Below are 13,494 nucleotides of genomic sequence, written 5' to 3' on the forward strand. Positions count from 1 at the left end.
CCTGCTTTACAAAAAGTTTGAAGAATGGCATGACCTAGTCAATAAAATATCCTGATTAATATATTATTTCATTAAAAATTAAAATATAATATGTAGTGTTTGTAAACTTAATTTTAATAATTTAATGATTGGGAAGGATTTTAAAATCTCTTATAAAGTTAATCATTATGAGTATCAATTTTTACTTAAGTTATATGAAAATACCAATGAGAAGATTTCTTATCTAAATATCTGGATAAACTAGCATTTACTATATATCAATCCTTAATATTTTAATATTAATATTTTCAGAGATTTGTGAATATTTTTAAAAATCAAATTTTGAAAAAGTTTTACCTTCATGTGAAATTTCAAAGGATCCAAAAGATTGAACTGAACATTGCACTTTGGACAAGATCTTAGAAGAGGTGTTGCAGTTTTATGGAGAGTTGGTGAGGTATTTGTACCTAAAATAAATTAAGGAGTTTTGAGTCAAATTCTCCTTTTTTAACCTTAAACCCAACCAGTAATAACAGTTTTAAACTTCATCACAATTTCTGAAATTTATGTATAAATAATACAATTTCTTTTTTATACGCCAGATTCATATTTACCTTTTGATAGCAAGACAGGGGAGGATGTCACTGAAGGAGTGTTCATTAAAGACAATGAAGCACAAGGATTTATGTCAGAAACTCCTTCGGTGATCTTTGGCTTTTTTGGACTAACAACGTTTTGTTGAGAAAGAGAAGAACATTCCATTATTATAGGCGGAGAGTCTTCTAGATCTACAATGATTAAAATAGTGGGAAAGATATTTGAAATTGCTTTAGTATAGAATATTGCTTACAAATGCTACTAAAATGGCCTTACATTTAAAATTAAGTAAGAATACTTTGGGGATAAAGGTAATATAATTGAATTACCATATCATACAACTGACAATAAAGAATGACCAAAATTTATATGATCAATAGGTAGAAAGAAACTGCACAAATAACCATTATGGACTACACAGACAATTTATATTCTAATCTAAAAACTTAGAGAAACTCCTTAAGATACTTTAAAAAAAGTCCTAAGATATCTAATGGAAAACCAAGTTGGTTCTTTTCCCACTTAACAACCTGATGGGTAGTTTAAATTATCTATTTAACTCCTACATGCAAAGTAGAAACAACTAATCTTAAATATCTTGAATGACAATACCTCACTTACTCATATGAAAAGGTTTGGAGTTAGTATGATGGCTTTCAAACTATGTTCCCCTGAGCCTAATGGTTCTGTTTTAGGGAATTCAGTGGGCATGTCAGACAGAGAAATTCTCATTTTACTTTAAAAAAAAATGAGACTTTTACATAAAATTCTGTTTGAATAGAGATTTCATTGCTGAAAATAGTTTTGAGTTTGAAAACCATCACTTAAAGGCTAAAGAATTATGCAATTCAGGGTATTTGCAAGAGAAGTGGGGCTATTTAGGCTATAACCAGACCCAGAAAAAGTCCCTTTTGAAAATAACACACAATTGTACTTTGTGATAAAGATTCTAAAACTGCACATGTTTTAATGCTCCCAACTGTATACTAATAGGAGAAGCAGAATAGATATATGCCAGGAAAATAAGAGTATTACACCAGTGGGCTCCTCTGTCAAATCTGCGTTTCATTCTTTGAGATAACACAGAAATGATTTTTTTCCATCTTCAAGCACATGATTACTGACAGCTATATTGCAGACACTTAGGACTGATTTCTGTGTAATCACACTAACATTCTTCTCAGTTGCTTAGGTTCACTGAACAACCAATGAGTGCTGGTATTTTGGACTAGGCAACTAGTTATCTAATAGGCTGTTTTATATATAATTTTTAAAGCATGCATAAATCTCCAAGTTAAATAAAATAACTCTGAGCTCAATAGTTTTAAATTCTGATTCTTCAACTTATTTATCTGTGTTGCCTTTGGCTTGTGCTGTTCGCTATCCTCAACAGTGCCAATAAAAATCCCATTCTCCTTCTTTAAAATCAAGTTCAAATCCAGCCATCTCCAATATCCTATGATCATCCTAGACAGGAGTCCATTAATCATGCTTCTGAACACATAGTGCATATTACTATTCATAATTATCATGCTAACAATGTTTATTGTCAAGTCTTTCAATGCTTTAATGAATTTTTCACTTCTCACTTATCTCATTTGAGCCTCAAAAAAGCCCTGAGATAAACAGAGCAAGAATCAAAATTATATAGCTAAATGGCTGATTTCAGGTCTAGAAAATGAATGCATTATGTGAGAAAAATAAAAATATCTATTTTAATAATATGAGAAAATTGAGGTGTAAAGAGGTTAGGTGATTTAATAAAGGCTACAGAAATATTTAGAATAGAGGCTCAACCCTATATCTTCCTAATCAACTATAACCCTATTTACCATTAGGGCAAAGTTCCACTCTTTGCAGTATAACAACTTAGAGAGAGAGAGAGTGGAAGCTTCAAGAATTCAGATTTTTTCTATGAATAAAGACTGTGTGCATTATAAAATCAGATTTCAGACATCTATTTCATCTTATTTATTTTGGTTCTTGGTTATTTTACTCACTAGATAAGTGGCGCCTAGATAAGTGATTATCAAACCAAATATTATCAAGGGAAAATGTTTTTGGCGCACATATTACTATAAATTTCTTTCTATTTTGGTTTTGTAAATATATACTAACTTGTGAGTAAACAATTTAAATATTCACAAAAATTTTTGTGTACCTTTCTCCAGTTAGTGAAATACATCAAATTTGCTAACACAGAAACAATAATTGCTTTGATAACAGGGAATTTCTCAACTAGATAAAACTTCATGGCATACTATTTCAGGTTAATGAAGAACTTTGTTATGGTATACAATCAAAGAACTGTAATTCTTCTTTAATTGGAAATTTTCATTATTCCTTCAATGGATATTTACTGAGTAGTTACTATGTGCAAATCACTTATTTCTTTAGTATTGCCATTTTATACTACTACCCTATAACCATATTTAACTATCACATCTACAACATTAATTTTGATAGAAAGACTCTAGCCTATTAAGAAATCAACTATAACCATGCATTTTTTCTCATACTAATTACCAAGTAATTAATACTTTTTTTTTAAACCATAGTATTAGGGTATCAGGGGACTTCCCTGACTCACAGAAATTATATTAAGATTTTTCAGTGCATGGCTGGCTCCAAGTGAGAATGAGCTCAAAGAATATGTTAGCCAACTTAATAAAAAGAAATAAACTATTCTATCATTAAATACGATTTTATATAAAATCACCCAAGAAAGACATTCAGGAATGATTAGCTTCCATTTTACAATATATGAAAAACATAGCATGAAGATACAGGCTTCAAAATAGAAATCCATCGTATATATATATTCATCAAGTCTCTTTTTATTATATTTATAAAAACTGCCAAACCAAACCTCCTATATAAATTGCTGTTCCATCTTGGCATAGTGGTATTGAATCCTGGGTCAAGTCTAACACCAGATCTGAAGAATCATCCGATTCATCTTGTGATGAAGTCTTTATAAAATCCTGTAATAAGTTATAATTATTTCGTTTTACAAAGTTTTATAAAGGTAAATTTAACTATGTCAATACTATAAAGATAACCTTAATGATTCAATTACTAGTAAGTTATAAAACACAAAGATATTTATTACTTGCTGTCAAAATCAGCATCTACTAGGTAAAGGGTACATGAGAACTCTCTGGATTATTTTTGTAATTTTTCTGAAAATCTAAAGTTAGTTTTAAATAAACAGTTAACATTTAAAAATAATGATATTACTAGCAAAGTAGAGGTTATATTTTGGTACAACTTTTCTGCAAGAAAATTTTGGGAGTATCTATCAAGGGCTTTAAAAAGTTCATATCCTTTGATCCAATTATTCTAAATAGTCCATTTCCAAGACTTTATGCTAAGGAAATGAAAATATTTAATGGAGAATTATTTATAATAGCAAAAATTAAAAACCTGTATGTCCAACAATGGTGGAACGGTTAAATAAATTAAATAATAGACTATCATGCAACATTAAGTTTTTCAGAAACAGCCAATGACAAAGAAATGTTTCTAATATAAAGTTCAGTGGAAAAAAGAGGACCAGACACCTGTGTATAAAATATAGTCCTGATTGATGTACTCTATATACCACACTAACCATCTGCAGAAAACAAAATTCTCTTCCGTTTCTTTTCAACCCCTGTCCCACTCTGCACCAAACCCCATACATACTACCTTTATCATGGGAATATAAGGATCCTGCTTGCGTGTTTTGTGCTTACAAGTTGAGAGAGACAATCATGTATTAAGAATTTTACTTTGCTACTAAGTTTTCTGTTGACAGAGACTTGTTATGGAGACAGATATTGAAGTGACACAAACCATTCTATTCCTAGAATTTGAGGCATAACAGGCAGATTTCTGCATTTGAGCTTTACCATGTATTATATAAAATCAATAATAGCTATATGACTTAATTGTAACCAAGCACAATCTAACTACAAGGTAAATATTTTCTCCAAATATTTGCACTTAAAAATGGAAAATATTTACTAGCAATTCCCAAAATAGTTCTTTAACAGAAGTTCCTCCAAACAAACTTAACACTTTACTTTAAATCCTTTCCTAGGTGATAACTCTGGTCAATTAAGTACCACCATTTCAGAGAGCAGATATATTATTAAACAAATAACTTGTTAAAATAATTCTCCAATTGGGATTTTTTAATATCTCATAAAGTAGTTCAGAAAGATACCAAATACAATGGTAAGGTACAAAAGGTGATACACTAGGATTCGGAAGACTTGTCCATTTATTTAACTATGGAACCTTGGGTAAGTCACTTATGAGATTCAAGTTATTCCTTTGCAACTGAAATAGTAGCCACCAATTATTGTCCGTTTAAAATGTACTTGCCTCTTTCACAGTACACAAGGTCCCGGACTTTCGATGGTTCAACTTACGATTTTCCATATTACGATGTTGTGAAAGCGATACGCATTCGGCAGAAACCATACTTCGAATTTTGATCTTTTCTCAGGCTAGTGATATGTGGTTCGATACTGGGCAGTGGCAGCAAGCCACAGCTCCCAGTCAGCCACGTGATCACGAGGGTAAGCAATCAATATACTTACAACCATTCTGTTTTTCACTTTCAGTACAGTATTCAATAAATTACATGAGATATTCAACACGTTATTATAACATAGGCTTTGTATTAGATGATTTTGCCCAACTACAGGCTAATGTAAGTGTTCTGAGCACGTTTAACATAGGCTAGGCTAAGTTATGATGTTTGGTAGGTTAAGTGTATTAAATGCATTTTTTTTTTTTTTGGCGGTATGTGGGCCTCTCACTGTTGTGGCCTCTCCGGTTGCGGAGCACAGGCTCCAGGTGCGCAGGCTCAACGGCCATGGCTCACGGGCCCAGCCGCTCTGCGGCATGTGGGATCTTCCCGGACCAGGGCACGAACCCGCGTCCCCTGCATCGGCAGGCGGACTCTCAACCACTGCGCCACCAGGGAAGCCCAAAAATGCATTTTTAACTTAGGATATTTTCAACTTACGATGTGTTTATCAGGATGTAACCCCATCAAAGAAGTCAAAGAAGATCTGTACTACATGTATTCTGTTAAGAAGTTGTCACAGCAGTTACTAATGAAGACCTAATATGATCTCCTATTTTATAAACAGGTAAGCTAAAGTTAAGTATGGTTAAGTAAGGTTCCCAGTACAACCCAGCTTGTTACTGATGATGAAGCTGGAATTAGAACAAAGGTCGGCCTTATTACGAAGCCTGTGCCTTAAGCTATATCACACTTACTTTAAAATGGATAATAATAATTATGTCCCTGCCTGCCGAAAAGAGTTATTGAGGTTAAAGAGAATGAAAAAGTTTAAGAATTTCAGAGAAAATTCCCTAACATAGGATTCTCAATTCATTTTAGAATATATGTCATCCTCAACTGTGGCTGCATAACAGAATCACCTGGAGATTTTTCTGTTTTAATCTATTATGCCCAGGTCTCACCCAAGACCAACTGACAAAAATCTCTATTTTTAAAAAACTCTCTAGGATTGGGAACCTGATTGAGTAACTCTGATTAAACAACCATGCCCACAGAAACAAAAAATTCTGAGTTTGGATGAGCTCTAGTTTCTAACTTTTCTAACACGCAACATATCCCTCCTCCTTATTATTCTTCTTCCCTGGGTCCAACATAGGAATGATTTTCATCTATCTGTATTTAAATAATGATGTTTCCTTTATTGTTTTTCCTTTTTTTCCCCCTTTTTTTTTGGCCTCACCGCATGGCTTGTGGGATCTTAGTTCCCCGACCAGGGATTGAACCCAGGCCCACTGCAGTGAAAGCGCCGAGTCCTAACCACTAGACTGCCAGGGAATTCCCTGGTTTGTTTTTCCTAAATGCCAGACAGCTTATTACAGTATGAGGAAACCACTGAGTTAATCTGATTCCAGCTAAAATCAAATAATTTTTGCATTTCTTGTAGCCTGCAATTATCAGGTGCACCTATTAAGTTTATAAAAACATTAAGAACAGCCTGTGGATACTTAGAGAATCCAAGTTTGAGAGCCAGCGGTCTGGGTAAAGGTTGTCATTTTAGAAATGAAGAAAGTGAGGCCCACAGAGGTTGTGAAAATGCTCTACTTAGGAACAAAGACAGAATCAGCATTCAAGTCTCATTTTCAATCCAGGTTTCTTGGACCATTAGTCCAGGGCTCATATCATGATTGATAATAATCTCGGAATACAGATATAGGTTTTCCAATATTGAATTTTTTGCTTGAAAACTCAAATTTTATCATTGGCAAGCATAGTATCAGTTTTCTTCCATGATAGGCATGCTTTGTATATTTCTGAGTACTGAAAAACTGTGTGTGGCAGATAGACTCTAAAGGTGGCCCCCATAACTTCCTCCTGATATTAACACTTGTATAATCTCCCCTTGTGTGTGGGCGGGACCTGTGATTGCTTCTAACCAAGAGAATATGGCAAAAGTGACGGGATGTACCTGATTATGTTACATAGGCCATCTTTCCCTTGCTGGCTTTGAGGAAGCAAGCAAGTCATGTTAGGAAGGCCTACACGGCAAGGAACTGAGGACGGTCTCCAGCTGACAGCAGCAAGAACTGACACCTTCAGTCTGACAACCCACAAAGAACTGGATACTGCCAACAACGTGAGCTTGGGAGCAGTATTAACTGATACTGCAGCTCTGCCTGACACCTTGATTGCAGACTGGCCCAGCAGAGGACCCAGTTAAGCCATACCCTGACTCCAGACTCATTGAAACCATGAAATAATAAGTATATATTGCTTTAAGCTTCTAAGTTTGTGGTACTATTGTTAAGCAGCAATAAATAATTACTCCATGGTGCTTTATCAGTCATCCTTTCAAGTAAAAATGGCATTCTATTTAAAAAAAACAGCTAGTTCAGCTTGCAATTCAATCTCACAAGTGCTTTTCCTCAAGAAAAACTCTATACTGCAGATACAGAAATGCTTTATGATGCATACTACCCATTTCGTCACACAGAATATTTAAAAAGAAGTGTATTCAAGGGTTGAAAGTTAATAAAATTAGAAACAATTTATTATTTCCTCAAGAATATTCTTAAGTGAAAGTGAAATTTTTCTACTGTGAGTGCTTGGTGGCCACCGATACAAAAACTACTAGTAGGGTTGGGTGGCACTGCCTTGACTCATATTAAGGCACCAGCAGTTTCACCCTCCATTGCCTTTGTACCACTAGTGCAAATGTTAACAGAGTGAAAAGGGCAAATGTCTTAGTGTTACTATGACAATGGTTTTGACCTCACAGACTACTGAGAGTCTCAGGGAACCCCAATGGTCTGTGAAATACACCACTGCTCCAAGGCAATGCTTCTATTTTTAAAAGCACATACTTAAATGTATGTATGGATGTGTATATGTGCATATTTTAAAAACTCTGGGCTAACCTGGATTGAAATCCCAGATCCATCATTACCAGCTGTGTGGCCTTGAGTGAATCATTTAGACTCTCTGAGCCTCAGTTTCCTCAACTATAAAATGGGGGAAATAACTGCGCTTACCTCATAAGAAAGTCATAAGAATTAAAAGAGATTAATTTATATATAGCATCTAGAACTAAGACTTACCCATGTTGACAGACTAACAAATGTTAAATATTACCATTATATATTATTTCTGTTAAAAGTTTTAAAAACTAAACTATGAAAGTATGTTTTCAAAATAAACAGCAATAATGACCTTGGAAAAATCTTCCCAATTAAGAATGCCTGGTTTAAGGGCTTCCCTGGTGGCGCAGTGGTTGAGAATCCGCTTGCCAATGCAGGGGACACGGGTTTGTGCCCCGGTCCAGGAAGATCCCAAGTGCCGCGGAGCGGCTGGGCCCGTGAGCCATGGCCGCTGAGCCTGCGCGTCCAGAGCCTGTACCCCACAACGGGAAAGGCCACAACAGTGAGAGGCCCGTGTACCACAAAAAAAAAAAAAAAAAAAAAAAACAATGCCTGGTTCAGTTTACTGTCTTAAGAATTTTGCCATTATGCAATTTTCATTACTGATTATACTTTTTTACTCACCTTTAGATAGCATAGTTTTCAATATTACACCTATTTAATTTAAGCATATTACCTGATTTATTGACAGGTTGGATAGTTAGTTCCTGCAGCTATTATTTTGGGTATTGGCTGAGCCATCATAAAGATGGTGACATTTTCTTTTTTTATACTCTAATAAAGATGTTAAAAAAATGGTATATATGTGTTAATCCCAATCTCCCAATCACAGGCTCCTTGTTTATAATAGCCCTTCCACTTTCCCTTGCTCCTTTTTAACATCTTTATTAGAGTATAATTGCTTTACAATGGTGTGCCAGTTTCTGCTTTATAACAAAGTGAATCAGTTATACATATACATATGTCCCCATATCTCTTCCCTCTTGCATCTCCCTCCCTCCCACCCTCCCTATCCCACCCCTCTAGGTGGTCACAAAGTACCGAGCTGATCTCCCTGTGCTATGCGGCTGCTTCCCACTAGCTATCTATTTTACGTTTGGTAGTGTATATATGTCCATGTCACTCTCTCACTTTAAAGATGGTGACATTTTCTGATAGTGATTATGTTTCTACTGGGATGGTGACTAACTATGATAGTCCACAATTCTGACTGGGTATCATAGTATCCACTGTGTCCCTGATCTAATTCTGTAGTTTTAGAAACACTTACAGGTTTAGACATGCTCTGAACAGTATCAGAGCTATGTGAAGATTTAGATTCAGGATGAAATCTAGGCAAGGCAGCCACTGGATCTGATGTCGGGTGTTTGTAGTATTCACTTGTAGGCTTGAAAACATCAGTAACACCTGTATTTTAAAATTACAAAAATATTGAATATTTCTCTACACAACCAATTTTGTCAAAATATTTCACTTTAAAATTAAAATAATACAATAATACTATACCTTGACTGACTGTCTTTAATTCCTTTGAAGATGAGCTGGCAGTACCTCTGTTCAAAATATCTGTAAAAATTATATTTATTAAAAAAATTTTTATTTGAATGAAATATATATTAAAATAATAGAAAAAACTTTCCAAAAATATATCCATATATAACCAATAGTTGAAGTATATTTTTTTCTCTTAATGGTGACAGGGTTGTATATAGACCTGGGTTATTGTGACTGGAAATCAAGCCCTTCCCCAATCTCCATGCCACATTCACACCCCTAAAAGCCTGGAAGCTTCATTATGGGCAAGCTGATGGATTATCTGTACCATTACTCTTGACTTCTGAAAGGGATACCATCAGAGACTGCAGACTAAATTGAATCTAGAGTTTACAAAAGTATCTCATATCTACCTACCACACCAAAAGTCAATTTGAGCCTGACATGACCTTGTATCAGTTTAATATTGCTCACTCTTATACCCATGTGAACCCATAACTTCTAGGTTATTGAGAAATCAAATGAAAATTTAGAAAATTGCTAATCAGGAGAAGATACAAAGCAGACAAAACAATCCCATAAGACATCAAAAAATTTCCTTTTTCCCCTCCTAGTAGAAAAGAACCAGATCTCATAAAATAATTCTATAAATTAAAGGGTCACACAAAAGTAGGGTTTCTGACTAAGCACTACAGAAGTCTTCTAGGAGAAAAATCTGCTCATTCAAACAACCTGGTATTGTTTTCGTTCAGAAATTCAAGGTAAGTATTTACCCAAACCAGTAAAGAGCTATTCCTATAGTACTTTTTGGTGACTGCAGTGTATCAAACACAAGTTTTTATCCCCCCTCTTACAGTGGTTCTTTTTAAATATTTAGCTCATGTTCCATATGCTAAAATATTTTATGGCTCACACATAAAACATCAATAAAATCATTTAAATTCTGAGTTATTTAGAAAAGAAATTTCACTGGGGTCAATTTTCTTTCTGACAGAATCACTTAAAACTAATACAGGACTTTCTTGGTGGTGCAGTGGTTAAGAATCCGCCTGCCAATGCAGGGGATAAGGGTTCGAGCCCTGGTCCCGGAAGATCCCACATGCCGCGGAGCAACTAAGCCCGTGCACCACAACTATGGAACCTGCACTCTAGAGCCCACGAGCCACAACTACTGAGTCCGTGTGCCACAACTACTGAAGCCCGCACGCCTAGAGCCCGTGCTGCACAACAAGAGAAGCCACTGCAATGAGAAGCCTGTACACCGCAATGAAGTGTAGCCCCCGCTTGCTGCAACTAGAGAAAGCCCGCACGCAGCAATGAAGACCCAATGCAGCCAAAAATAAATAAATTAATTTTAAAAAATGGATATTAAAAAAATACTAATACACATTATTCTAGTTGAGTACTAGTCATCTATAACTGATATAAATCCAATGTGAACTGTCATGCTTTCAATAAGATGATTTGAATAATACTGAAATATGGCAATATTTCAGTATAAAAATAATCACAGTGACTAAGAAACATTAAGAGAATATTCTGTTCCTCTATCAGCAGCAAATATGCCAACATGCCTACTTCTTTGAAGTCGCACTCCACTTAGCATCTCTCAATTTGCCACAGGAAGTGATACCGAAAATTAAACTAAATTAAATTATTCTACCTTTTATAAAACTGAATAGAAGTGCTATTCTAAGTTCAGAGTCAAGAGAAGTAAGAACTAGGCTTTCAGAAAGTTACAAACTTTTCTCTAAACTACACTATTATACACTGCCATAGTAAGCAAGAAAACACTGGTATGCTGGCTACATTCTTTGGTAAATTCTCCTGGCTTAACAAAAGTTAAGTATAATGAGGAAGAATCTGTTTCCTCATTCTCCGCTGAAACTCAGTATGTTGTTCCTCTGCATTTTACACATTTCTGATTGGACATCTTAACAAGTATCGTTAATATCTTCACTTTAACATTATAACAATGTCAAGTCTAATTACTCTACCAGAAATCCACAAAGGTACCGGACATATTCTCCTAGAAAGTGTGGATTAAGGATTAAGTGTGCTGACTGCTTGCATCATCCCAATATAGCAGCTGAAGATCAGGCCACTGTATATTCTTCATGAATATACAGTAATCAGGAGTTGCTGAAAGATGGGTGTGGCCAGAAGCTAACGGCCATGTTGGTACACAGACCAGCACCTTTTAATTTTTGTAGCCATGAATCAAGATGACTCTGATGAGGCACTTGCCTGGGTGTAAGAAACTCCATCAGAGACTAACACAAACTTATTTAATAGTCTGATATTTTAAGCAAAGCATTCCAATACTTCCTTTTCCGGGTACATTTGGGCTTAAGGGAAAAAAAGAAAAATTAACAAATAAACAAGTAAATAGGCTACTTGGCTCCAATAAAATTATGATTTCTAATCTCAAAAGGCCTACAATGTTGTTAGGTAATCTTAACCTTTAGGTAATTTAGTTAACATTTTCCTTTTCTCTCATATGATATTTTTACCTCTCACATCTCCTTATTCAACTCCCCAACCACATTCTCTCTCTGATTCTCACAAATTCTTATTGACCTCTATGCTCTCTCTCTCTCACCTCCAGCTCCTTATAGAGTAACAAGGACATATAAGACAGCCCCAGGTTTTCCATTAGAAGCAACATCTTATAAAACTTTGCTTCACTGAAAGTGAATGCTTACTTGAAATGGCTGGTTTTGAACTTTGTATCTCTCCAACAAAGATCAGCTCATCATCATCTTCATCCTGAATTCCTTCTACTTTCTTCTGCCATGGTTCCAGCTCTTCTTCTTCACATTCCATGAACAGTTCTGCCATTTTGGAATTATCTAATTTTTCAAAAAGAGAGAATCAAATTTTATTTTTTAAATACGTTTTTTTGCAATACATAGTATGATATTTAAGATGTACTTTAATATTCTGATAGCAATTACTGAACTGATATTTGTCAGTAAATGGTAACAGAAGTATTAAACTTGGAACTCAACCTCTAATATCTAAACTAGTAAAATTAATCTAGCTAGATAGATAATGGATGACAGTAGTTATTTATACAGTGGCTAATAAATGTTAGGAACAATCAAATCCAATCAAAGTGAGTTTCAGTTTTATGACTAGAATATGATTATATCCATGAAAGGATTGTACCTATTATCTGAAACCCCCCCACAAACTTCTGTATTAACAAAAGGGAGATAAACTGAGAATAAGAAGCAACAGGTGGGAGATATGCTAGAAAAACTGAACCAGATTCAGGGATACCAGGCACAGGACAAGGCAGGAATGAGATGCTGGAATGAAAATAGGATAATTAAGTGAGGCTTATTCCATCCCAGAGCAGATTACGTATTTCTCACCTGAAGAAACTAAGTAAAGAACATACTGTGGATACCACCAGCCTACAAGTGCTGACCAATCACACAGAGCTACTAGGAAGCATTTTAGTGCCTCATTCTTAAATATGGATAGACACCCAATAAGCCCCAGAAATATGACTAAAATCTCCAATGTGAAAGACCAAAGTAATAAAATGGACCAAAAGATATTAAAGAAAACACAGATAATACAGAGAACAAGAGAAAACATTAGAGGCTGTAATTAGCATTTTTAAAGAGATAAGATAGGAATGTTATAAAAAGTAATATTCTCAAAGCAAAAAGATTAAAAATAAAATAGCCAAAATTCAGTAAAGAAAAATAAAATGCCAAAATTGAGTAAACAGCCCGTAAGTGGAACTAAAAGTCAAAAAGTATACATATACTAAATAGAGAAGACAAGTTTGTTATAAAATCAATTTCAAAGGTACAACTCACGTAATAAAGGCCCAGAAAAGAACAGAGAAAAAAGGGGGTATAATCAAAGGAAAAATACAAGAAAAATTCCCAGTTCTAAAGGACATAAATCTCTAGATGGAAAGGATCCACCAGCACCTAGCACAATGATCAAGAAAAAAACCTACAGTAG

At 34.9% G+C, this 13,494-nt stretch overlaps 1 protein-coding gene across 2 annotated transcripts in view; it reads right to left on the bottom strand.

Moving 5' to 3' along the window:
- ZNF280C (zinc finger protein 280C) overlaps positions 1-13,494 on the bottom strand; it is a 53,948-nt gene that overhangs the window by 27,413 nt on the left and 13,041 nt on the right. For both annotated transcript variants that reach the window (XM_029240695.1, XM_029240697.1), the window contains exons 4-9: positions 12,213-12,359; positions 9,520-9,579; positions 9,284-9,420; positions 3,446-3,560; positions 594-767; positions 337-446 (exon numbers count right to left, since the gene is read on the bottom strand). In XM_029240695.1, coding sequence (XP_029096528.1) covers positions 337-446; positions 594-767; positions 3,446-3,560; positions 9,284-9,420; positions 9,520-9,579; positions 12,213-12,359 — 743 coding nt within the window. The remainder of the gene's footprint in view (positions 1-336; positions 447-593; positions 768-3,445; positions 3,561-9,283; positions 9,421-9,519; positions 9,580-12,212; positions 12,360-13,494) is intronic.

The sequence above is a fragment of the Monodon monoceros genome, unplaced genomic scaffold (assembly GCF_005190385.1).
Source record: "Monodon monoceros isolate NGI ecotype Baffin Bay Population unplaced genomic scaffold, NGI_Narwhal_1 Super_Scaffold_22, whole genome shotgun sequence".
In the NCBI taxonomy this organism is placed as follows: domain Eukaryota; kingdom Metazoa; phylum Chordata; class Mammalia; order Artiodactyla; family Monodontidae; genus Monodon; species Monodon monoceros.